The 27,634-nt window shown below is 41.4% G+C and overlaps 1 protein-coding gene across 3 annotated transcripts; it reads left to right on the top strand.

Moving 5' to 3' along the window:
- Window positions 1-1,151: 1,151 nt before the first annotated feature.
- LOC124150918 (acid sphingomyelinase-like phosphodiesterase 3b) lies at window positions 1,152-27,410 on the top strand. 3 transcript variants are annotated; one of them, XM_048393633.1, is made up of 6 exons: window positions 1,152-1,435; window positions 20,361-20,553; window positions 21,808-22,052; window positions 22,458-22,621; window positions 23,057-23,234; window positions 25,930-27,410. In XM_048393633.1, exons 1-6 carry the CDS (start codon window positions 1,363-1,365, stop codon window positions 26,442-26,444), a joined length of 1,368 nt encoding a protein of 455 aa, XP_048249590.1. In that variant the 5' UTR covers window positions 1,152-1,362; the 3' UTR covers window positions 26,445-27,410. The 3 variants fall into 3 exon arrangements, with proteins under 3 accessions (XP_048249590.1, XP_046379069.2, XP_046379068.2); XM_046523113.2 differs by lacking the exons at window positions 20,361-20,553; window positions 21,808-22,052; window positions 22,458-22,621; window positions 23,057-23,234; window positions 25,930-27,410 and adding exons at window positions 3,390-3,582; window positions 4,637-4,881; window positions 5,543-5,706; window positions 6,627-6,804; window positions 7,678-10,294 and having other exon boundaries at window positions 1,168-1,435; XM_046523112.2 differs by lacking the exon at window positions 1,152-1,435 and adding an exon at window positions 8,200-11,086.
- Window positions 27,411-27,634: the final 224 nt, after the last annotated feature.

The raw sequence follows: 27,634 nt of genomic DNA, 5'->3' as shown, positions 1-27,634 counted from the left end.
TAATGTCGTAGTCGTCTGGTCACTGTTTGTCTGCTGACCGCATGTCCTAAGCTGTTGGCAGCTGATGACGTCACAGTAAGAAATCTGTGCCTCAGATAAAGTACCCGTAAATAGCGGTCATCCTGCGGGGTCGTGACCTTTGGTCTGCCACTCCGTGGTCTGTCTGCGGTTCTGCCAGTCTGTCGGAGACGTGCGACCAGTCTGGTAATGGTCATTTTGGAGCAGTTCATGTTAATGGCAACCGCTCTCTTTGTCGCTCCCATCTGCAGCATACCTATGGCTCTCTCCTTCTGGACATCGGTCAGTCAGGTATGTTCGTTGGTGTTATTCATCGCAACCAATAATAGGGAACAGATCCGTGCGTAATTTATACCCGAAAATTGCACGATAATTTGGGAAAAAATGTTTTAAAAAATTGCTGACAAACACCAATATCTCCCCAAACCCGCAAAGCACGTGCAAAGAACGACAGAGAACATGAAGGCTGTATTCGTGATATGTGTTCTTTACTGTTTTTTTAACAGGTTGTCATCTTTGTTTCAAATTGGCAAATCAGTTAATGTTGGTAACGTTTCTTTTGGCCCTCAGTTTATATATATATTATATATATAAATTATGAAAATATGCGTTCACATGACCAATGTACTCCGATTCAGAAAAGAGTGAATAAAGGTTGTTGTTGTTGTTGTTGTTGTTGTTGTTGTTGCTGTGTTGTTGTTGGTGGTGGTGGTAGAGCGTCCACCTGGAGAGAGGAAGGTCCGGTGTGCGATCCCGGCCGCGTCATACCGCGTACAAGACGTTAAAAGATGGTACTTAATTGTTACCCTGCCTGGCGCTCGGCATTAAGGGACTAAAACAAGGAGTGGGATCCAGTTTACTGTGTCTGAATGAGTATTTATGTTAAACTGCGGCATGGTATCTCAGTGGGCTGGCACTATAACATCGACATTAATCCGGACGAGTACAAGCAGCCACACACACACGTGCATGCACGTCGCTATATAAGTGCAATAATCTGGGTCACGACGTTAAACCTCATTTCACCTCACCTCTTATGCAGAAGTCTTTTCGCTAATCACCTGTGACCGTTGCCTCCAGTTCTCGTATGAATACATGAGTAAATGTCAGCCTGTGATTCGGGCATTATAAATGTGCAGCAATGCATGAAGGGCGTCGCCGTTGTGCACCAAATCTCAGCGCAGTACAATGTCAAATGTTCTAAACAGTTTCAATGAAGCGTGACGACGAAGTAGTCATTTGCACATCGAGGTAGAAATAAGAGTGATTCAGTCAAAGTTCACAACAGTAGACGCAGACGACACACGCTTGATTCATTTCTCCGGGGTTGTCCTGAACACAAAGATGGCGGCAGTTCGCGGATGGCAAGGAACCCTTCTTATTCTGTTTATAGTGGGTGCGTCGAAAGCGAACGAAGGTAAATCGGCTCATTTTATTTTGTTTAAAATCTATATTCAACTCGATTATACAAACGAGGACATTCCAAGTCCAGAGAGTTTTCCAGTGACTGAATGAAGCGCGATAGGGTAAATCATTTGTTTCCAAGGGTTTGTTCTTTAACGCCGCACTCAGCAATATTCCAGCCATATAACGGTGGTCTGTAAATAATCGAATCTGGACCAGACAATGAAGTGATTGACATCATGAGCTTGCACTTCTGAGCAGATAGGTGGTTGGTCGGGACCAGACAATCCAGTGATTGACATCATGAGCATCGATCCGCGCAATTGGGATAGATGACATGTATCAACCAAGTCAGCGAGCCTGACCACCCGATCCCGTTAGTCGCCTTTGACGACAAGCATAGTCGCCTTTTACGGCAAGCATGGGTTGCTGAAGACCTATTCTACCCCGGATCTTCACGGGTCGAGCAGACAGGTGGACACATACCATGTTGATATGTGTACTGATGACGAAATGTTAAACTCATCATTGCATTTGCTTAATTTTGACCGCTTTGCGGATAATTAATTACCTGCACCAGAGGTACATGTACGTACACTTGTACCCAGGCAGCACATGACCTCAGTGATGATATACGTTCAGCCCGGATGCAGTGATGCGTGCATGACATGCACACGTTTCAGAAGACAAGCAGGCGAGAAGCAGTTTTTCCTCAGCCCTTTTACTGCTATTGTAAGTCTCGTGAAACTGGCGGGACCGGTTGGTCCAGTCGTCTCAGGCGTCATCATTCGCTGTGCGGAGTTGCGTCCCTTAGGCACGCCAAAAATATACGATCGTGGTTTCGAATACGAGATTCGTATTGATTTATGCACATCGGAGGAAGGGGGAGGGTGCTGCCCTGCCCTGCCCTGCCCTGCCCTGCCCTGCCCTGTAGGACATCGCGATATGCTAACAGAGTCCCGGTCCCGGCTTCTACGTGTGGACATACAACCTCTTTCTATGGAATGAGAAATCGAACAATTTTTGTTTCCCAACTAATTTTTTTTCAGGACCTCCATCATGCAGTGACTTTATTTTAAAACCTTAGACACGTTGATGTTTATGTGCAGAAGTTTCAACTGGCCCATGCCCGGATGTGCCCATGCCTTTAAATATATTTAACATAGGCGGATCCAGTGGGGTGGGTGGTGTTGGTGCTGGTTGGGTTGGGGTGTGTGTGTGTGTGTGTGGGGGGGGGGGGGGGGGGGGGGGGGGGGTCCCCCTTTGAAAACCAAATGTAGTATGTTGTAAGCAGTAAAATTATCTGTGAGTGGATTTTAATATTTTGCACCCCTCCCTTTTAATAATGCTGGATCCGCCCTTGGTGATGTCTTGATCTTTTACCAAGAAACAATACCATTCAGTGATCTGAAACATTGGGTGAGGTGGGGTGAAATTGGGTTTAACGTCGCGTCCAAAATTATTGAACTTATATAGCGACGTGCATGCACGTGTGTGTGGCTGCGTGTACTAGTCCGGACTGATGCCGATTTATAGTGCGAGCTCACTGAGATACCATGCCGCAGTTTAACATGAATACCCTACCCAGACACAGTATACTGTCTCCGAGCCGACCAGTCCTTGTTTTAGCCCCTTAATGCCGAGTGCTAGACAGGGTAACAAGAACCATATTTTAACGTCTTTTGGTATGACGCGGCCGGGGATCGAACCGGTCGGACGCTCTACCACTAGACCACGGAGGCGGTCATCTGAAACATTGATATGATGACAGGGAACACAAAGGGATTCAGCTTTTTCTAAAAGACTTGTACGTAATAGAACATGTTTGAGTCTTTTCTTCCTAAAACACTGTATGAAAACGTGTAGCACCAAAAGTGATAATAATGATAATCATGTATTTGTTCATGAGAAAAACGAAAATATTCCAACGATTAGCATAAAGTCATTAAAATAGTCCTCTCTCAAAGGTTTCTTCTGGCACATCACGGACCACCATTACGACACAACCTACTGGTCTGAAATGCGGTCCTGTAATGACGAAGTTCCTGTGCGGGGCATCTATGGCGACTACTGGTGCGACTCCCCCTGGCGGCTCGTCAACGACAGCATCAACGCAATGGCCGACATCAAGAAAAATGTTGATTTTATCATGTGGACTGGGTACAGTATAGTGGACATAAAAAAGCCTGAAACTTAAATTTATGATTTTATTATTTATATGACTTTTATTGTTTGTTGTTGAACGCCTCACTCGGCAATATTCCAGCTATATGACGGCGGTCTGTAAATAATCGTGTCTGGACCAGACAATCCAATGATTGACATCATAAGCATCGATCAACGCAATTGGGATACGATGACATGAATCAACCAAGTCAGCGAGCCTGACCACCCGATTGACTTTTTAGAGTTTATGGAGTTGTAAACGTGAAAACCGGTGTCCATGCCGTGTAAATTATAGTGGTCTGCGTAAATCCGAATAGCGGATGTACGCAGTTTTTGACTTTTTTGACTCCATAAGTGCAAAAACACATTGAAAGCAATTCTCATAAATACATACGGCAATATTAATTTCACAGATTGCTTATTAAATTACGAACACTGTGGACAAAAGTACGGTGGTTGGTTGGTTGGTTTGCTTGCTGTATTACGCCGCACTCAGAAATATTCCAGCTAGATGACGGCGGTCTGTAAATAATCGATTCTGGACCAGACAATTTGACATCAATAGCATCGATCTACGCAATTGGGATCAATGACATGCATCAACCAAGTCAGGGAGCCTGACCACACGAACCCGTTAGTCGCCTTTTACGACAAGCATAGTCGCCTCTTAATGCAAGCATGGGTTGCTGAAGACCTATTCTACCCCGAATCTCCATGGGGCACGAATTTAGTGACATCGTTCAGCGCAATAACGCAACACAAGCCTCGCCCATTCTAGTTTATCAGTAGTCCGTTAGTGGGCGTGGGCTTATTTTTGGTTTATTTCAAAATAATTGCTTCGTTAGCCAATCAGATGCGATGGAGTCACATTCAGTTCCATTCGTGACCAACTCGTGTTATTCCGGGACAAGCCGAATAGCGCCTTCTTGTCGTAGCGCTGTCTGATCTCAAACGGGAACCATAATCGGCTGTGTGTGAACCTGGCCTTAGACACTAACTTGAGTAACTTCAGACAGCTATGATGATGTCGTACCCTTCGATGTTTCAGTGACACAGTGGCCCACATCAAGGACAAATATCTCAACGAGTCTTTTAATCTGGAAATTATGAAAGTAGTGACTGACGCCCTGAAGGCGGCGTTCCCGGGGGTCAAGGTGTACGCCACAATGGGGAACCACGACTGGTACCCCTCCGACCAATTCCCCGTCATCTCGCACTCCCTGTACAATGCCACTGCCGACCTCTGGGAAGACTGGATTGGTGATGCAGAACAGATGGCGAACTTCCGAAAAGGTACACTGATTTTTTATGTAACCAGAATACGTCTGTATTCTTTTGTCGTTGTTGTTTAACGCAATTATCAATTTTCCAACGGTAATTTGGCGGCCTTCAAAGAAGAGCGTAACCATCCACGTCGTCGGTGCATGATGGCACACTGTCAGCCATGTCTCTTTGTTTGTTTGTTGAACGCCGCACTCAGCAATATTCCAGCAACATGACGTAAATAATCGAGTCTGGACCAGACAATCCAGTGATTGACAACATGGTAATCGATCCACGCATTTTGGTGAGTGAGTGAGTTAGTGAGTTGGGTTCAACGCCGCTTTTAACAGTATTCCAGTTATATCGCGTCAGCCTTATGTTCGAACCCACAATCATAGGTTTCTGGCGTGCCCAAGGGACGCAACTCTGAACAGCAAATCGCGGCGCCTTGGACGACTGGGCCGCCCGTGTGCACCCCGCCCCTCCCCCGACGCAATTGGGATACAATGACATGCATCAACCAAATCAGCGAGCCTGACCACCCGATCCCGTTAGTCGCTATCTTGGGAAGCTACTTGAACGGACATTAAAAGGTTTCAAAGTAAAATCTCTGCGACCAACGTTGCTTAACTTGATTTGTGGTTTGTGTGCTGTACCCGGATTTAGTTAAGTATATTGGAAACTCTTTCAGGCGCCTTCTACACAATAAAGACACCCCAAGGACTGAGGATCATAGCACTGAACACAAACCTGTACTACACCTCGGACAAACTGACCACTGATCTGACCGACCCTGCTGGTCAGTTCGCCTGGCTGGAGAAGGTTCTCAAGAAGGCCAAGGGTGATGGAGAGAAGGTGAAACATCTTGCTAAGGTCAAAATAGTACACCCTCGTTAATCCAGAGTTAATGCAGGATATATTCGTATAGTCAAAGGCTGTTTGTTATCTTGTGACTTTCATTCAGCTATTTCATTAAATGACAAAAGACAAATTATTCCATACGGTGTTATTACACACGACATTGCCAGTTCGAGATGTACAAAGTGAGTGAGTGAGTGAGTGAATGAGTTGGGTTTAACACCGCTGGTAACAGTATTCCAGTTATATCACGGCGTGTCAGCTTAATGTGGGAGGAAAGCCCGAAGTGATGCAGGTCTCAGACGTTTACCCTTCGGTGAAACCTACGAGCACGGGTATGGTGCTGACAAACCTAGAAACATAATCGGGGCGAACCGGGATTTGAACCCACAATCATAGGTTTCTGGCGTGGCCAAGGGGCGAAACTCTGCACAGCGAATCACGGCTCCTTTGACGACTGTGCCACCCGTGCCCCAGGATTTACAACGAATGTGTGTGGTATCGAATAGTTTTTAATTTTAAAACGACAAGCTGTCCTGACTTGTATTGGCAAGAGTGTTTCTGTTGCTATTTATGTTTTTCTATGAATGAGAAATCTGTGAAACGTTCCAATTGTCATTTGATTCATATTATATAAATTACTTGTCCGATAAATTCATTTGATCACAGCACTGACAATAAATCTTCACAGCACGGGTGACCTAGTCGTCTATGGCGCCACAATTCGCTGTGCAGAGTTGTGTCCCTTAGGCATGCCAGAATCCTATTATCGTGGGTTCAAAATCCCATACTCTCCCTTATTGCGTTTCTAGATTTAAATTTGTCAGCAGCACCATACCTGTTTTATTGAAATGGTAATGTAAACACCCAACACATGCACTCACTCACTCACTCACTCACTCACTCATCAATTGTAGGTGTTGATATCCGCTCACATTCCTCCCGGCGTTCACGTTCCTGGGAATGTTCAATGGCTGGCGAAGAATTTCAACACCCGTTTCATCGACCTACTACGACAATATACCGACATCATCGCAGCCATGTACTTCGGCCACGACCACGCTGACGGATTCAAGTTATTACATAAGAATGGGAGTAAGTCGCGCTTTTAAATAATTTACATATTATTAAATATCCTTTTGACCCATGAAGATCCGGGGTGAAATAGGTCTTCAGCAACCCATGCTTGCCGTAAAAGGCGACTAACGGGATCGGGTGGTCAGGCTCGCTGACTAGGTTGATGCATGTCATCGTATCCCCATTGCGTGGATCGATGCTCATGATGTCAATCACTGGATTGTCTGATCCAGACTCGATTATATTTTACAGACTGCCGTCATATAGCTGGAATATTGCTAAGTGAGACGTTAAACAACAAACAAACAAAACATATCCATTTCCGCGAAAATCACTTTTCGCATCCTGATACTATAGTCTATAGCATATCAAAGTGCAAGTTTTAAAGGAGAAAATGCACCATTGGCATTCGTTGTTGTTCCCAGCCGTGCAAGGTACATGTATATTTAAGGTAAAGCACCACTTTTCGTCCTGTGTATTGCTGTAAATTCAATTAACAACAAGAAAGATAGCTCAACATTTACTGCATAGTTTCCCGACATGGGTACAATGTGTGAAGCCCATTTCTGGTGTCCCCCGCCGTGATATTGCTGGAATATTGCTAAAAGCGGCGTAAAACCATACTCACTCACTAACTGCATAATAGTTGAACTTTACTGTATATATGGAGATCTTAACCATGAGACTCTCGGTCCCGTTATATAACGGTCAATGCTCTTGCTGGATGTCCTGAAAAATATTATGGGTAAAAAAAGGCTCCTCCATCCAGGGAAAAATTGTGGCCTTGAATCAGTGACTGAAAAAAAGTTCTGCTTCTAACAAAATCTAAATAGCTGATATATAGTTGGTTTTAATGTCACGTTGTGATTTGTGTATTTTAATTGATCGCAGGGACTCCGGGTGTTCCGATGTTCATGGCCCCGTCGATCACCCCCTGGCGTTACAAGATCCCGGGGAAATCCGGCGATTCCCACAATCCCGCCATCAGACTCGTGAAGTACAACAGGGACAGTGGCATGCCGCTTGACATCCACCAGTATTACATGGACTTGACTGAGAGCAACAAGAACAACGCCTCAAACTGGACAATAGCCTATAAAACTAGTGAGGCGTTTGGACTGTCCGATCTCTCGGCAGACTCCCTTAATGGCGTTATAAAGAAGATGGAAACGGACAAGTCCTTGCTTGATAAGTACATCATGTACAACACTGTCCTCGCTAACGGGGAAACAACAGTCAATGGATGTAACCAGAAATGTCGAGCAATATTCTTGTGTGGCTTCACCCACATGGAGAAGCCATCATTCGATTCTTGTGTTGATTCTCGGGTCGGTGCTGCAGCAGAGATATGTTCTTCTCCCATCGCTTTTATCGCTTTGGCTCTACTTTACCTACTGATGTAAGACACTTGATTATTCCCCGAAAAACCGGAATTCGACATGGCCACCTTTCACGAACGACAGCCCAGAATTGTCTGGAGACATGGCACACTTTGAACATGCCACTCGAACCAGAATATGTTAGAATACGACCCAGGTATTGTCGTTGAAATGAACATTGTCAATAATTCATGTCAGCTACGCAGATAGGTCTCAGCTAAACGGGATCGACGACCCCTGACGATCTGGGGTAGAATAGGTCTTCAGAAACTCATGTTTGTCGTAGAAGGTGACTGAAGACACTGAAGAGTATGTGACTATAAATCTTAACTCACTCAATCACTGAAGAGTAACAGAAAGTGTTTTATATCGATGTGCATCGTTACTTTAGCAATATAGTAAAATAATAAGTTGTTCCACCATGCCTCCGATATTTTGAACAGTATCGAATTTATATGTGAGTCCTGAGTACTGTAAACTACGGTTATAACGAACTCAAAGGAACCACCCATTTTAGTTCGTAATAACCGTAGTTCGTTATAAGCATATATACAGCATATATGCAACACATGGCCGGGGCTAACAAGTAAGTTCGTTATATCGGTCAGTTCGTTATACGCGTGTTCGTTATAACCGTAGTTTACTGTAGTCACATGTAATCGTTCTCATTGCCTGTTTATGTTTTTCTTTGCGTAATCTGTTTATATTTACACCTGTCCAATGTATTGTGTTTTGTGAAACCAATGAGGCATTTATTTAAAAAATCTCATTAACATACTGTTTCACGCATTCCCTAACTTGCATGTGATCATGTGCTGCGCCAATGTGTTTCACGTCGCTTAAATTAACAACATCAATGTATGTCAAAGTTACAACAAGTGAGACCTCATGTGTATTCGTCATATCCGTACAAGGTAACACAAACCCAAGAAACTTTGACCTTGATTTCAATTGACAGTGACCCGGGTAAGATTTGTTTGTTTGTTTGCTTGTTTCTTCCAGCTCTATGCCGGCGGTCTGAAATCATGTAAATAATCGAGTCTGGACCAGACAATCCAGTGATTGTCATCATGAGCCAAGATCCACGCAATTGGGATACGATGACATGCATCAACTGGGTCAGCAATCGAGCCTGACCACCCGATCCCGTTAGTCGCCGCTTACGACAAGCATAGTCGCCATTTACGTCAAGCGTGGGTTGCTGAAAAACTATTGTAGCCCGGAAATATATATATACACTGTATATACATATGGACAAACTCGATTATTGACAGTCCGCCGTCATATACCTGGCATATTGCTGAGCGCGGCATAAAGACAAAAATAATGCACTTGAAAACAGGCGACCTCTTACGCAACCATTAGAGTGTTTTTTACTTGATAGAAGCGTTCTAATTGCCTGTCTGTGTTGTAAAAGCTCCCGGCCTATTGTAGATATCATTAAATGTTCATACCACCGGAGTTCCATTACTGAAATACGTTATGACATAAAGGGATATATTTTTGACAAGCATATTTGATATTTTGTCACATACCGTAGATTTCCCCTATTTCGTGGATATAACTTAATAAACATATTTGTCCTTGAGAAGGAAAACGTCTTGTACATGTTTTGTGAATTCTGCAACCGACTTCATGACCTCTGTGGTACACGATACATGGAAAGGAAGACTCGCGGTTCCACAGTTAGCCCAGGACCTGGGTTCGATTCCCAAATTGGTGCAATTTATTATGCCCGTGCACGTTCTCCCGGTTGTAGTTCTACTTTGGGGGGTGCTGTATCTTTATTCATGTTGTTTAGTCCTGTTTTATAGGGGGCGTCATTGAGAGTGCTTCCGATGCAGAATTAGACATAATATTGTTGGTGGTGGTTTGTTGTTTAACGCCGCAGTCAGCAATTTTCCAGCTATATGACGGCGGATTGTAAATAATCGAGCCTGGACCAGATAATCCAGTGATTGATATCATGAGCATCGATCCACGCAAGTCAGCGAACCTGACCACCCGATCCCGTTAGTCGCCTCTTACGACAAGCATAGTCGCCTTTTACGGCAAGCATTGGTTGCTGAAGACCTATTCTACCACGGATCTTCACGGGTTTTGACATAATAAAGACTGTTCTAACACCATTCTAAGCATTGCATCTGTCAATATCTGTGCAGCATAAATATTTCATTCCATAATATGCAATTACACACTAAGGGTGTGTAGGTAATACGATCCACTGAACCTCGCTCACGACTCAGCGGGCAAAATTCAATGCGGATCAATCCTTAATTTTGAAAGAGAGACAGTGCGCTTATGAAGTTGCGAGTCGTTTTGGCTGCCATTGTCAATCATATACATATATGTGTCTGTGACAAGTCATAATTATAATGGTTTATTATTTAATCAGATAGTATATAAATGTATTGCTACATATAAAAATATTATTCAGCATTACACACAGACGATGTAATTGATATTTTACATATTGTATATACGTGTAGATCTAAGTCAGAGCATTTACACAACAATAATTAGAAGCATGGTCTAAACCAAAGACCATAAAAAGATTTTATGGTCTCTGTTGGAACTAAATGGTCTCCTCGTGAACATATGTCCAATACAATCTTGGTTACTATCACACGAAGATGAGATCTAGAATTAAGATCATCCGTTTCACAAAAAATATTTGGTCTGTCACGCTAAGAAGGTAACATTAGAAGTTATACCTTCGTTTTCCGTGGATAGCATTTCCCGCGAGCAGAGTGTTCTTTGCACACGGCACGCGGCCTACTTTCCCGTGACGAGCAGACGACAAGCTGAAGACACAACACAATTGTGTGAACAGCCGACGCAGGGTAACATGTTGTGCGTGACCTGGAAACACGTGTTTACTGTAATTCTGCTTTATTCGACATGTGCATCTGGACAGGAAGGTGAGATTCAAATATGTCGTAAGAAGAGAATATATTATGTTATCACTCGTTAACCGTGTCTGAAAACCTCATTATTCAACTTCGAAAAAGTTGCTCCTGTGCTGGTCGTAAGAGGCGACTACAAGAAACTGGATCCGATGGTTAGGATTAATAGCGTGTCATCTTGTCCCGACGGAGTGAATCGTTCCTCTTAATTTTGGTCTGTACCAGGCACGATGGGGCGGCCGGGTAGCCTAGTGGTTAAAGCGTTCGCTCGTCACGCCGATGACCCGGGTTGGATTCCCGACATGGGTACAATGTGTGAAGCCCATTTCTGGTGTCCCCCGCCGTGATATTACTGGAATATTGCTAAAAGCGGCGTAAAACCATACTCATTCACTCCAGGCACGATAATATAAAGGCATTCGTCATCAAGCTGAACTGTTGCGGAGTACAAAAAACAAATACAATCGAAAAAAGATGTTTACACAAAATCATTTCATTGTGTTGAATTTTCAAAAATGTACGTGAAAATACTAATGGATAGTATAAGTCCTTTTATAATAAATGCATTGTTTACCAATCGTCTTTTAGTGGTGGGGACATTAATGGCCGCTTATGTTGTTACGAAATCGTATCTACATGCACATGGTGTATCGGTCGTGAAACCTGAATACGAAGTTAGTCCCTTTACGCTGATCTACATTGTCTTAACTCGCCATGTTTGTGTAAATACTTTGGGAGGGTGTACATGATAAGTCACTACCGTCATTTAACACTCCTAGTCTCGAAATTCACCCGTATATATTGTCACCGGGTCATAAAACTACTCTTGCCACGTTTGGAACGTAACCGCTCCGCTCCCCTGCAGTAAGTCGTCACGTCAAGCGGTCGTTGTTGTAAAGTGACATCTCATTCTCTGTTACGAAGGTGTACCTGTCAACAACAGAAAATGTTTTCACTGTAATGACAGCGTAGAAGACGAGGTCCATGTTTTGTTTCACTGCGTATTATATGATGATATCAGGGCAACTCTTTTTAATGAATGTATTGCTAAATCTTTTAGATATACCTGATATCGACAAACTTTGTTTAATTTTCAGTGACTCCAGTGTGTGTTTTATACTTGCCAAAGTCTGCTTTTTAATTATTAATCGTAGAAAACATCTTTTATACGGATAACTTTTTACTATATCATCTTTATATCATTAATGTATAAATTCTGTGACAATTCGTCTCTCATAATTCTATTGAATGGTTCTGTACATTTTATCTATGTCAAGTTGTACAAAGCTGTTTTATGTATGTACAGGAGTGAGACGTTAAGAAACTATTGTCTGTCTGTCTGTCTGTTACAGAATTAGAGACCTGAATATTTCATCCTCTCGTGATTTAATGGCTCACTCTTACCATGTATTGACTTGGTCTATGTTATCTCATATATACTAGAATAAACATAACATTCATATTTTTAGACAGCAGGATTAGAGCTTTCAAATGGTGTATGAAATGTAGTTGCAACGATGGTTTTCAAGCTGATAACTTCCTGATAAATGTAGGCTTCGTCTATCACCATTTAGTCTCTAGGAACTCGGTGTGACAGCAGAAAAAGATTCTGGTGGACTGGTTTTGTAATTAATATTGCAAGCGTATGCCGCCCTGCTTCAGCTTAAGTTTTCTGGCCTACATTTTTTTCCACTGGGACAACAGTTGTTTTTTTAATTAAGGCCCTTGAGTTTACTCTGCTGAGTTTAAGACACTGGTCGTGCCGTTGGATAGCTTATGTTCAGCGGGTTATTTTGATACCACCATCTTCCTTATGGGTATAGTATTTTGTATGCTAGTCGTGTTTTTCCATGTTAAGAAACACACTTTGGCCAACCCCCTGGACTAGTGTATTCCCTGGCTGGCCAGGAGATATTGTCTCCTCCGACGTCCGCGCAAGATGGTTGGTTTGGTTTATTTGTTGTTTAATGCCGCACTCAGCAATATTCCAGCTATATGACGGCGGTCTGTAAACAATCGAGTCTGGACCAGACAATCCAGTGATTGACATCATGAGCATCCATCCACGCAATTAAGATCGATGACATGCATTAACCAAGTCAGCGAGCCTGACCACCCGATCCCGTTGGTCGCCTCTTACGGCAAGCATGGGTTGCTGAAGACCTATTCTACCCCGGATCGCCACGGGTCCCGCGCAAGTAATAAACATTTGTCAAGATATTGTGTCTTTACTCCCAGGCCTTGTTACATAGATGGCTTAGAGGTCGATTTGTTCCTGGGTGGTCACTCGAAACTCAGGATTCGTTTGTAAGTGATTACGGGCACTTTTGATCTACTACTCAATTACTCTGGTTGTATTGGGCTAAAGTTATCTTACTGTCCAAGAGACTTATTTTAAGGATAGGCCCTCTGTGTTTTCTTCACTCATTATAGTGTTGAATTGATTAACTGGTGTTAACTGGTCTGTCTATGTATCTTGTCAATATCTTGTCAAAGTGTTTTAGCTACTGTCAATTTATTACTGTAATACAGTTGCTTAGCTAAACTGCGGGAATAATCAGCGATCATTGTCAATATAGATAGGGTTTATTTTGTCATCTATTGATACAATTAACTAGCTGCTAGTAATAATCCCTTGAACCTATTACCACGTTTTTATTATTTCTTTATTCTTGTTTAATGACACCTCTGATCACTGGAGCACAGCTCGGTGACAGGACCAACACCAGTATATATTATAATTATTAATAACAATCGTCCCACTCGTCTGAGACACGTACCATAGAAATCTATGAAGGCGGATTCCAGTACCGTTTCGCCCTGATTATGTTTCTGAATTTGTCAGCACAAGACCCGTCCTCATGGGTTTCACCAAAGTTAATAATGCATCACTTTGGGCATTCCTCCCGCAAGAAACTGACACGCCGTGATATACATGAAACACTGTACAAAGCGGTGTAAACCTTCACTCACTCCCTTATACATAGGAGAGCGGTTATTTATGTAAAATGTGTCCAAAAGATTACCCCTGGCTCGTGTTGACGCTTTTAGGCGCGTATTTTTGCTTTGACCTTATTCTGCTACTGTTTCCAGAAACCTGAGTGGATTTGAGAAAGACAGACAGACAATTGTTTATTAACGTCTCACTTCTGTACAACATACTACATATATATATATACATAGAACAAAGATAAAAGTACAGAACCACTCAATATGAGTTATGAGAGACGAGGTCACATAAAAATAAATACAAGTAGAATATATAAGTGGTAAAATATATCACGAAGGTAAATCTAAGCATTATATAAAATATTCTTGCGTTTCTCAAGTAAAAGTTTGCAGGTTTTGGCCGTTAGAAACACCAAATCATCATTGGACATAATAAAAAGGAAAACGTATCAACATCAGATAGAGCTTGAAAAGTATCACAGAGATTCGCACATGTAGTTAAAAGGCTATCAGTAATGTTTTTTATATAAAGGACAATGAAATAAAACATAGCTTTCATCCTCCACGCATTCATGACAGTTAAAACACATCCGTTCATTCAATGGTATATTATTGTAGCGACCTGTCTCAACATGGAGTGGCGGTCGGGTAGCCTAGTGGTTAAAGCGTTTGCTCGTCACGCCAAACACCCGTGTTCGATTCCCGACATGGGTACAATGTGTGAAGCCCATTTCTGGTGTCCCCCGCCGTGATATTGCTGGAATAATGCTAAAAGCGGCGTAAAACAATACTCACTCACTCAACATGGAGCGGGGCAACACCACAGCGGAATAGAGCTAGAGGCATTTATCACAAAAGACTGTGGGAGTTGCGCAAGTTATTGCACCATTAAGAATCCTGCAGCTATCATCTTCAAATAAGAATTCTCTGAAATGAAAATAGTACTTAGGTAAATAGGTTTTTCTCCTAAATCTCCTTGACTCTGTTTTAGATCTTTGAAATCGGTCGCATCGTTTGATACAAATGTCAACACGTTTGAGATTTAGAAAGACGCAGTACTACGAGCTACTGGTACACATTATCATCTGATCGTCACTTCACACTGAATTAGTGAGTTGATTTAAGTCACATCAGCAACACTTCAAGACAGAATGTAGTGATTGTGTTCTGGCCTAACACCGACAATGCAACGGTTGATTGTGTGGAACCTTATTGCTGCTGTATATTAAAAACTCTAACGCCGTTTTTCACCTTCATGAATACTAGCCCCGCTTCTATCCACTCCAAGCATGCGTACGTGACTATTAAAACACTTCCACTATTGCTAATAGCAACGGCATACACTTTCAAATGATGGACATGTTTGAAGTTTATCCCATTTTCCTCAAGAAGAAAACAGTGTAAAACTGGCCAGGATTACATTTCTAGCGGACACTGGATATGTTGTGTAAACACACCCCAAGTCTCCAAACAGAGATAACTGGGCTTCCAAGCCTTATTACGCCTGTGCTCTAAAGTTTACCTCACTGACCTTTGACTATTTAATACAAAATGGTCATAGACTTTTTGCAGAATCATGTAACCCTAAAATTGGTGGACTTTTGCTTTGATTAATATTTAATACACCGTTGTTTGCTATAATCTGTTGTGGGGCCACGGGTCCTCGTCTGAGGCGCCGCGATTCGCTGTGCAGAGTTGAGAAACGCCAGAAACATGTGATTGTGGGTTCGAATCCCGGTTCGCCCCGATTATTTTTCTAGGTTTGTCAGCACCACACCCGTGCTCGTGGGTAAACGTTTGGGACCTGCATCACTTCAGGCTTTCTCACATTAAGCTGACACGCCGAGATATAACTGGAATACTGTTAAAAGCGGCGTTAAACCCAACTAACTCACTCACTCACTCTTATCTGTTGTGTTGGCCGAGGTATAGAGTGACCTTCATATTTATGTATATCACAATTTATTTTATCATTTTGAACAATATTTAGCTTTTGTTTTTTAATCCAGGTTGACAGGCACAACGTGACGCGATACCTGATCCATATTTTGCCGTGATATAGCTGAAACAACTGTACTGTTCAAAACGGCGTTAAACAAAACTCACTCACTCATTCAGATCCAGGAAAATGGAAATTGACTCTCTGGAGGATACAGTCACTGTTATTTGAGTTTAGTTTAAGTATAATTCCGACCCCGAATCTCCATGAATACATGACGCAAGTGCATTATCACAATGTGTCACCGTACAGAAGATGACGTATTTAATACCTTGTATCAGCTCTCAACACGTCAAATTTTTAATACGCATAATTTGAATTATTATTTCGATGAAACATGTTTTATAGGGAAGAAGTAGGGAACATATTTTATTTAAGTATTACATGTTAATTGCACATAATACAAAGTACAGTTTTAAAAATCATCCGTCCATTGGGAATACGAGACACCAGATACTTTAAAACGGTAAATGAAATACATTATCCGATTATACTAGGATTATAGTATAGGCATTCATAAATACAAATATTGACTCGCTGACATAAGTCGTACATAAATACCAGGCGACTTTGCTTGTCGTAAGAAGCGATTAACGGGATCGGGTGGTAAGGCTCGCTGACTTGGTTGATGCATGTCATCTTTTAACAATTGCGTAGATCGATGTTCATGATATGTATCACTGGATTGTTTGGTCCAGACTCGATTATTTACAAACTGTCGTCGTATAGCTGGAATATTGCTTAATGTGGTGTTAAACAACAAACAAACAAACAAACAACATATATACCAATGCTATCACTGAAATACATGCGCTGGGGTGTAACCAGGACATGTCAAGGGCTTACATAGAGTCTCACCCTATGTTTCTCCTCGCCGATCACGCTGTCACATCTGATTTGGGTCAAGATGAAACGTTACGGTTTTGCCGTTATGTTCAGGCTTGTTAAAATAAATGTATTGTTTCTCACGACCTGCCGCTCCTAAACTTTCCCCGCCCCTCATGTTTGTTCCATGTTTTAAGCACTCTTATGAAACGACTTTGTCAGATCCAACTTCATTTTGAACCAAAATTCTACGTTTTGGGAACCTTGGCCTCGCGTATGTCTCTTTATACTTCGAAGCTTTTGCCTTCCAAAAGAAATAAAATATAAAAATATTTTCTCCCTTACTACCCAGTCAGTTCTGAAAAAGGTCATGAGAAAGAAGAAGAATTATTTTAAGTTAACCTGTACTTGGCCCTACTATGACGGTCGCGATCGTGGAAGTAGCCTCGCTGCTTATTTCTGTTCACCGACCTTGCTAACTAATATTATTCAGATCACGCTTTACGGATAAGTTTATCCATATTAGAAAGTCGTGTAAATATGCGTCATGAGGAGCCGTTGTAAGGCCAAGTGTTGGAAGGTCTTGCGAGTGAACCACGACCGAAATACTTACACTTAATCGGACGCGTGGTCGTGAGCCGGAGCCACTTCAGTATGTTGGCATGTAGGGTTTGCCATGTTTTGGCTGTAATATTATGGGTCAGGTTAATAGAGCACTAAGATATATTTAAGTGTAAACTGTTATGAATTGTCATTGGGATTTGGACAATAGCAAGTGGAATTTAGTCCAGGATGGTTACTTCAGTGCTAAACACCTCACACCTCACCCAACCCCGTCTTATAGGTATATCAGTTGGGTAATATGTCTTACAATGTAGAGCATTTGATTTACATGTCGTTCTGACGTGTTTAAAATATTAAATACTGCGTAAACCGTCACTCCACACCCATAAAGTAAAACTACAAACTCTACACCATATAGCCACGTCAATGAGGAATGCCCAGCCCTATACTATATGCCGCCGTTCAGATAATCACATTCTGATTTGTTTGTTTGTCTGTTGTTTATACGCCGCACTCAGCAATATTCCAGCTATTTGACGGCGGTCTGTAAATAATCGAGTCTTTACCAGACAATCCAGTGATTGATACCATGAGCATCGGTCCTCGCAATTGGAACCGATGACATGCATCAACCAAGTCAGCGAGCCTGATCCCGTTAGTCGCCTCTTACGACAAGCATGGGTTGCTGAAGACCTATTGTACCCCGGAATCTTCACGGGTCAATCACATTCTGAATGTAGAGCCGTAAAGACCAGGGTTAGAATGGGTCTTCAGCAACCCATGCTTGTCACAAGAGGAGACTATGCTTGTCGTAAGAGGAGACTAACGGGATCTGGTGGTCAGACTCGCTGACTTGGTTGATACATGTCATCGTATCCTAAACGCGTGGTGTGAAGCCCTTTTCTGGTGTCCCCCGCCGTGATATTGCTGGAATATTGCTAAAAGCGGCGTAAAACCAAACTCACGCACTCACTAAATGCGTGGATCGATGTTCATGATATCAATCACTGGATTATCTTGTCCAGATTCCATTATTTACAGACTGTCGTTATATATCATTCTATCTCAGAATCTAAAAGAATAATTCAATGAAAAGTCCAATATTTATATCACCTGTTTCAATGCAGTGATATATGTATGTTATTAAAAGTTGAAGTGTGTTAATCATGATCCCAGAAAGAAGTGAGCAACTGTCACGCGTTATTCACTCAGGTACACGGGCCTTATTGTACGATATTGCAAAGCACACATGCCATGGTTGATTTCGACATCCTTTGGTCCAATGAAATAACACGCGTCACAAGAGACGAGTAGGTCGATTTGATATTCAATGCGTAGTCATCTGTACAAATATCTTACAACCCGACTATTTCATTGTCTATCCTTGCGCTGCGTTCAGCGTTTCTTACGAGTTAAGGTCTCAAGATAGCATGGATAACGTTTTCACATCGGGCGTCATTAGTATTGAACAATTGAATGTCGTTTAACGTTACACTAACAGCCACGCATTATAAGCATCCAAATCTCATTTAAGCTTAGGACCCATTCTAATCAGACAGGGTCAGTCACTAAACCACGAATATAACTGACAAAACAGTAAATGTTGCAAACACGACCTTTAAGTGTCTATGTTGGAGTCATAAAAATATGTTTACAGAGACATTTGAATACACGCGCCTTGCAAATTTATCGTGTTTGAAATCATCGATGACAAGCTCTTGAAATTACCCTCTCCAGGATGGATATATTTGAGAGGTGGATAATTTATTATGTTTTATTACATATTGTCAAAACAATAACCTTGCAGCTGTTATACGGTGTGGGAAAGGTTGGCAAAGTTTCAAAAGTGTCCATAGTTCGATATTGTATGTAGGTGTTCAGAAGATATATACAGCACATTAGGGGGCGCGATTCGCTGTGCAGAGTTGCGTCCCTTTGGCACGCCAGAAACCTATGATTGTGGGTTCGAATCCCGGTTCGCCCCGATTATGCTTCTGGGTTTGTCAGCACCATACCCGTGCTCGTGGGTTTCACCGAAGTGGTAAACGTCTGAGACCTGCATCACTTCGGGCTTTCCTCCCACATTTAGCTGACACGCCGTGATATAACTGGAATAATGTTAAAAGCGGCATTAAACCCAACTCACTCACTCACGATACAGTACATAAAAGTAGATACCCGAAAAGTTACAGAGTGTACTTTTAAAGTGATATATGCATTACATACATCATGTACATACAAATATATATACAGAACTGTTTCAATGTCAAGAGCCGATTTTTGGTATTACAGCTCTATTGATTCAAAAAAAACAAAATATAATTACCATAATGATGGTATCATGGTTACTTGTTTGTTTGATGTTAAACTCCACACTGAGAAGTTATATTCCATGAGGGTTTTTATTAATCGAGCCTGAGTCAGACAATCTAGTGATTGATATCAGGAGCAACGATCCATGTCGTTAGGGTACGATGTCACATCATCCACCAGCTCACCGTAGCTGATCATCATTTAGCTTTGGTAGCTTGAGCATCATGAACGCTGCTGCATGTACGTGTATCGTATACTCACAAGGTATACTGTGTTACAAATATTGCCTATGAACTCACCGTTACTTTGATGTCTAAATTTCAGCAATATTCGAGGTATATGACGGCGGTCTGTAAATAGTCGAGTTTGCCATACAGGTCCAGTGATTGATGTCATGAGCATCGATCTAGGCAATTTGGATACGATGACATGCATCAACCACGTCAGCGATCCTGACCACCCGATCCCGTTAGTCGCCTCTTACTGCAAGCATGGGTTGCTGAAGACCTATTCTCTTTCCGGATCTTCACGGGTCTATAAGCTCATTAAGAATTGACGATGCATTATATGTACTTGTAGAGAAGTAAACGTCACTACTGATACATGCAGTTATTTAAAATCAACTTTTCTTTCTCAAAGGTTACTTCTGGCACATCACGGACCACCATTACGACACAACCTACTGGTCTGAAATGCGGTCCTGTAATGACGAAGTTCCTGTGCGGGGCATCTATGGCGACTACTGGTGTGACTCCCCCTGGCGGCTCGTCAACGACAGCATCAACGCCATGGCAAACATCAACCGAAACGTTGACTTCATCTTGTGGACTGGGTAAACAGTTTGCCGTTCTATAAGTACATGGATGTCACGGTGTGCATGCGAAATGTAGAACGCTTAAAACGTCTCAGGTCAGAGATGTTACCACTTTTGTGGATTCAATAAGGACAGACCAAGGGTCATAATCGAAACGAATGTGGGATTCTAACTTGAACTTGCGACAACGTACGATAATGCACAGATTTGAGACTCAGCATCAAAGTGAATATGAGGCAATGGCCACTGGGCCACCAGCAACCACTGTAAACCCATTTCAAACAAGGAAACACGATTGATATGAGAACATCTTAGATAAGGGAAAAGCAAGTTGCGGCATATTAGACTAACAGGCCATCCATGCCAACTTTCATAATATAAATACGAGCGGACATTTCATCTGTATATTTTTGAGAACCTTCGACCAACATGACCCTCGATTATCCAGTGCATTGTACAGTAAAGCACGGTTATAACGAACACGCTTATAACGAACTGACGGATATAACGAACTTACTTTTTGGTCCCGACTATTTGCTGTAGTTATGCTGTATATATGCTTATAACGAACTACGGTTATAACGACCTAAAATTAGTAGTCCCTTTGAGTTCGTTATAACCGTACTTTACTGTATCTGGATAAATATCGTGAACCTACATGTATGCGTGACCATATATTCGTTTCGGATGTAACGGCACCCCCTCTTTTGCTCACTCATAAAAGTATTTTAGTGTCGAAGCTATAGTATCGAATGAGTGTCAAAAGGCTGAAGCATTCCGTCCCTTTGAAATCACTACGTCTTGTCCTGAGACCAATACATTTCAATATAAATGACCGTCCTAAGGTACCACCGGATCATGTTCCTTGACCTGAAGACAACGTCAAACATATGACACATTTTGCACGTTCAAAAGAATTTATTTGATAAATGTGTTATGACGTACATACACCATCTACCTGTATTTCCGGTGTGTGTTATTTGACAAATGTGTTATGACGTACATACACCGTCTACCTGTATTTCCACTGAGGGTTATTTGATAAATGTATGATGACGTACATACACCATCTACCTGTATTTCCACTGTGGGTTATTTGACAAATGTGTTATGACGTACATACACCGTTTACCTGTATTTCCACTGAGGGTTATTTGATAAATGTATGATGACGTACATACACCATCTACCTGTATTTCCACTGAGAGTTATTTGATAAATTTGTTATGACGTACATACACCATCTACCTGTATTTCCACTGTGTGTTACAGCGACAACGTGGCCCACATCGCGGATCAATACACCAATGAGACGTACGTCGTGCATATCCTCAGAAGTATCACTGACGCCCTGAAGGCGGCGTTCCCGGGGGTCAAGGTGTACGCCACAATGGGGAACCACGACTGGTACCCCTCCGACCAATTCCCCGTCGACTCGCACTCCCTGTACAACGCCACTGCCGACCTCTGGAAAGACTGGATTGGTGATACAAATCAAGTTGAAAATTTTCGTAAAGGTAGTGATCAAATGTTGCAGTTTTCACATCTTGAGTCTGTGTGATATGGTGCAGTTATGTTTTTTTCCCATGGCATTTAGGGGTGGGTTGTTGTTAGGCGTTGTTGTCTTATTACATTTCTCACTGAACAGGTGACACGTGTATGCATCTGTGATGAGTTGTGTCCCTTAGCCGTGCCCGGATCAGCTAACCATGGATTCGTCCTGATTATGTCCCTTGGTTTGTCATCATCATAGCCGAACCTTGCTCTACAATGTCTAAAATTTTGGCGTTCACGTGAAAATGACACGCCATGTTATAAATGGTGTACTTTTCTATGGGCGTTAAAACCAATTCACTTAATCACCCAACAGTACTAGTATAGTACAGAATTCATATTTTTCCGAATAATTCATCTCATGTCAGGCGCCTACTACACAGTGAAGACAACCCAAGGACTGAGGATCATAGGACTGAACACAAACCTGTACTACACCTCGGACAAACTGACCACTGATATGACCGACCCTGCTGGTCAGTTCGCCTGGCTTGAGGAGGTTCTCAAGAACGCCAAGACAGCTGGAGAGAAGGTAGTTACACACCAAACCTGTATTAACCAAATTGGTTTCAATGTTAAAATAAACGCCTTTTCCTGAAAACAATCACGGACTATATTATATGTATATGCTCCTAAAATATTAATGTTTCGATTTTATGGAAACACAATGTACCAATACCGTGATGATCCTCTGCCGTGATCCATCATGCAAGAGGAGACACGGGTGGCCCAGTCGTCTAAGGCGCCGCGATTCGCTGTGCAGAGTTGCGTCCCTTGGGCACGCCAGAACCCTATGATTGTGGGTTCGAATCCCGGTTCGCCCCAATTATGTTTCTTGGTTTGTCAGCACCATACCCGTGCTCGTGGGTTTCACCGAAGTGGTAACTAACAATTGTTTGGTGGTGCCAACATTTTGATATTTTCGATTTTGTGGTCTGTATATATGGGAAAACACTCTTTCCTTTAGGTGTTGATGACCGCCCACGTCCCTCCCGGCTTCCACGTTCCTGGGAAGGTCCAGTGGTTTTACAATCATTACAACACACGCTTCCTCGATATCAGCCGTACATTCTCCGACATCATCGTGGGCATGTTCTTCGGTCACGACCACGCCGACGGATTCAAACTCTTGCAAAGACATGGTGGTGGGTATAACCTGCGCACGCCGACTTCAGTAGTTATCAACTACTATTTTCCTGTTGAATATGCTTCCATTATTATATCTAACTTAATCTTCATTTTCATATAATTACTAAATTATTCAATCTAATTTATGTCATCAAGACCGCAATGTTTCCTTTTTGATGTCATACTGATTTCAGCCACATATTTATAGATTTCTGTGCTCAAATGGAATGGAAACATTTTATTATGAAATTCGTGAAACGTGTATGCCATGGATACAGCCAACTAAATACAAAGAGATGCTATGACCGGAATGCATCATAACCAGAGATACAGAATAAGCAGGTCCCATGTACTCAATATACATACCCTCAACAAGCATACATTCTGCGCGTTTGGAGGCATAAACTGTTGAGAAGTGTGTTTTAAGATCTTAATATATTTCAAGGTATACAGATGTTGAGGATAAAAAAATAATTAATCACATCTTCATATTTTCGTAATATCTTCCAATCAACATATATTTACATGATTACATATTTAACTAAAATTTCTGATAATTGTTGGCTCTATTTTGCTCTGATAAATACAATACGAGAGTCATGGGTTCTTGGGAGGTTCTTGTTTGAACTGACAAGTTGGAAGCCCCAGGTGATGATAATGTAATTGCATATTAATACTTCTTTTGGCTGTTAATTGTTTACCACGTTTAGATCACAATTCTAAGCATTGTTTGACATCTACCGTATAAACGTGTTGACATATGAAACAAGAAAAGTGTTTAGGTTTGTATTTACACATCGTTACAGTATACTTGTTGTAAGGGCCCAATTAATGAAGACAATTATGCACGGATGCGTAAATAGATGTCCCACTTTCTAAAACGTGACACTGATCATTTTTTTTACTTATAGTCCTTGGAATATTGCTGACGACGGCGAAAATAGAATGCGTCTTTTAAACTTATCCACACAAATTGATTTAGGCTACAATTCTTCGATGCTTCCCAAGGATTTGTTTCTACTTTTATCCACGAGGGCGAAATTTCATAGATTATAATTCTGAAGCATTTACAAATGTTTCTAACATGAGATTCTAGTACATGTTTGAGATCATCTCAAAATTACTTGGGCGCGTCAGTTCGAAATAAAATATCGACATGCATTTCTTTAATTAAACTGATCTTGACATTAACAATAATTAAAAAGCAGTGTCTAAAAGAGCAATACGACCCTCGATGACGTCACAATTGGATAGCGATTTTTCCTTGTAGCCTTGAAATGGAAAACTATATCCTCCAACGAGACATACATGTATTTATCATTTAACTTAAGCATTTATCCATGACATAAGCTTATGACATAAAAACATGTATGTCATAGCCCAATGACATAAGTATGCAAATTAGATATGCAAATTAGATAACCGGAAGAGCGAGCGGTTTGATTTGAAACTATATATTATAAGTGAAGTTACACCAGAGATATAATCAGATTAGACAGAATCATTGTTGTTACCGTTATTAAAGTTTCAATTATTCTGCAAAAGTCTGTTCAAGTATTTTGTTTAAAATAATCCGAGGAACTCTTTTTCTCAGCGAATTGTTTATTTTGGTTTACATGGCTATGGAAAACATGTATCACTACGCACGATCTATACGTAAGATTTCGACAAGTTGCTGATGTTAATGTTTAATGCAATTATTCCTTAATTTGGAAGCAAAAATGTGAAAATGATAAATAGAATTCATCACTCGTGTTTTTTAATATGGGAAATATCAACCTCGTCCCGTTTATCGGTATTTGCCTCGCCAAAGGCTCGGCAAATACAGATTAACTAAGACTCGGTTGATATTTCCCATATTAAAAAACACTCGTGATGAATCCTCTATGTATACATATCCAACTGATTATATGCAGTATACAAAAGACCCATGTCTCAATGTATGCATGTGCACCATGTACTCACATGTGAAAATATACATAACATGCATATTTCATTTAACCCTTCACGTGTTTAACCACCCACACCTGTACTGCATACATATCGAAAGTGTCTCATGTGGGTATTAAGCCCATGTTTATGCGCCTATGTGAAAAATCATAATTACTTTTGAGTAATACATTGATGATGTGTGGTGAAATGGGGTTTAACGTCGCGTCCAAGATTATTGCACTTCTATGGCGACGTGCATGCGCGTGTATGTGTGGCTGCAAAAAGTGCTTGTACTAGTCCGGACCGATGCCGATTTATAGTGCTAGCCCACTGAGATGCCGCAGTTTAACATGAATACCCCACTCAGACACAGTATACTGACTCCGAGCCGATCAGTCCTTGTTTTAGCCCCTTAATGCCGAGCGTCAGACAGGGTAACAACAAGTACCATCTTTTAACGTCTTTTGGTATGACGCGGCCGCTCTCCGGGCGGACGCTCTACCACTAGACCACGGAGGCGGTCACATTGATGGTGTAAATTTCGTATCCACATTTTTACATTTTTACATGTTTGCATTTTACATTATATTTATCTTCCTGAAAAAAGATCAGCCCCAATGGAGTATTCGAATGTGGTTCATGGTGGACATCAGCAGTTGTTCCAACCTTTAAAGAAGAATGAATACAATATTTCAAAGTTCTTAACACTATTATCCATTGATTAGATAAAGCAGATAGCATAATGTTTCGCTGTAGATGGATTTTTTTTATATATTTCAGGGAGTCCAGGAGTGCCTATTTTCATGGCTCCATCAATCACCCCCTGGCGTTTCAAAATCCCAGACGAATCCGGGGATCCTCACAACCCAGCCATTAGACTTGTCAAGTACAACCAGCAAACCGGAGTCCTACTTGACATCCACCAGTATTACATGAACCTGACGGACAGCAACAGAAACAATGCATCAGACTGGAAAATTGAATACAAAGCCAGCGAGGAGTATGGACAGACTGATCTCTCGGCAGTCTCCGTTGATAATATTATAAAGGCATTCAAGACTGACAAGTCCCTTCTGGATAAGTATATCAGATACAACACCGTCCTTGCTAATGGAGACACTACAGTGAATGCCTGTGACGAGAAGTGTCGAGCTGAATATAACTGTGCTTTCATCAACATGAACGAGATTTCGTTCGACTCTTGCTACACAACACTAGTTGGAGGTTCGGCAAGGCTGTGTTCTTCTTCCTTTCTTATTGTCTTGTTAGCCATCATATATTATGTACTTTTCTAGAGAGAAATGTCTCTTTAAGATCTTTTTTTATTTATTCTTAGGCTCATATCTCTGTAATTCAAGATAAGTGACCAATCATCACCAACCGTGAGATATGGGACCTTATGGATGAAAAATCATATTTTGACTTCTTATTACTTTTTTAGTTACCGTATCTTAGGTCCAAAAAAGTCCCAAAGTTTCAATTCATATTTATTACAGAGATGCATGGTATCAAACATTTGGGCTCATTTTCTGCAAAGTCTTACTTTCCGATTTATAACTGTTTATGTAATGATTGCTGTTTTTAGATATTGTCTGATTACTTGAAAGTCGACATGTACGCTGAAATGTTTTAAAGTAATGTTTTTATTATATTACGAACTAACGAGAGAGAAATCCGATTGTTGTAGTCCGCACACATGGCGATTTTTACGGAAGTAAGTTGACGTCAAACGTCTTTCTCTATGAGTGAGTGAGTGAGTATGGTTTTACGCCGCATTTAGCAATATTCCAGCAATATCACACATTGTACCTATGTCGGGAATCGAACCCGGGTCTTCGGCGTGACGACCGAACGCTTTAACCACTAGGCTACCCGACCGCCCTCTTTCTTTATGACGTCACAGCATAATTGTATCACAGCATCCATAATGTCCATTTTCTCCTGGTTGGTCACATATTTTGTTGAAAGATTGTCAATCAGTATTTTAATCGTCAACCTACTATTTCTTGTGTCACAAGTGCGGTGCAAATAAAACATCATCAGTTTCGTGCTTTGTCCTTGAAGACGCTTCCGTACAATAGCTTGTAACACATTCGGTATAAGTCCGATTATTCATGTTTCAGGCTGATGAACATAATGGACAATTAGGTGAGATGTTATATCTCACCTTTTATTAAACCGTGCAATGGTGACAGAACGTGGTGTGTCCACTGTTGTGTTTGTCCAAACATATATCCATAATAAAATTATTTTTACAACTTTCATTTCTTTTGTTTTCAGTAAACATTAATGAAGCACATGAACTGATATCCACTGATTATTAACTTTCTGTTGAAATACCTCGAAACCAGCAAAACATTTCAAAGTTTATTTCCATTGCTTTGTTGCAACCCATAATGTAGAAACTTCTCTTTATATATGTAAACATGATCAGTTGGTTGGGTATCAACCCTCTTTGTAAACAAATACACTTGAAGTAGCGCTC

This window comes from Haliotis rufescens, unplaced genomic scaffold (assembly GCF_023055435.1).
Source record: "Haliotis rufescens isolate VD_foot unplaced genomic scaffold, xgHalRufe1.0.p SCAF_12, whole genome shotgun sequence".
Classification (NCBI taxonomy): Eukaryota; Metazoa; Mollusca; class Gastropoda; order Lepetellida; family Haliotidae; genus Haliotis; species Haliotis rufescens.
This window is presented reverse-complemented; position numbering and strand designations above follow the sequence as displayed.

What these genes read in the sequence shown, in the direction of transcription:
- LOC124150918 (XM_048393633.1), top strand. Translation starts at nt 1,363, where the DNA reads ATGGCGGCAGTTCGCGGATGGCAAGGAACCCTTCTTATTCTGTTTATA. An exon ending in TGCGTCGAAAGCGAACGAAG is followed by an intron (nt 1,436 to 20,360) that starts GTAAATCGGCTC and finishes TCTTTCTCAAAG; the next exon opens with GTTACTTCTGGCACATCACG. An exon ending in AGTTGAAAATTTTCGTAAAG is followed by an intron (nt 22,053 to 22,457) that starts GTAGTGATCAAA and finishes ATCTCATGTCAG; the next exon opens with GCGCCTACTACACAGTGAAG.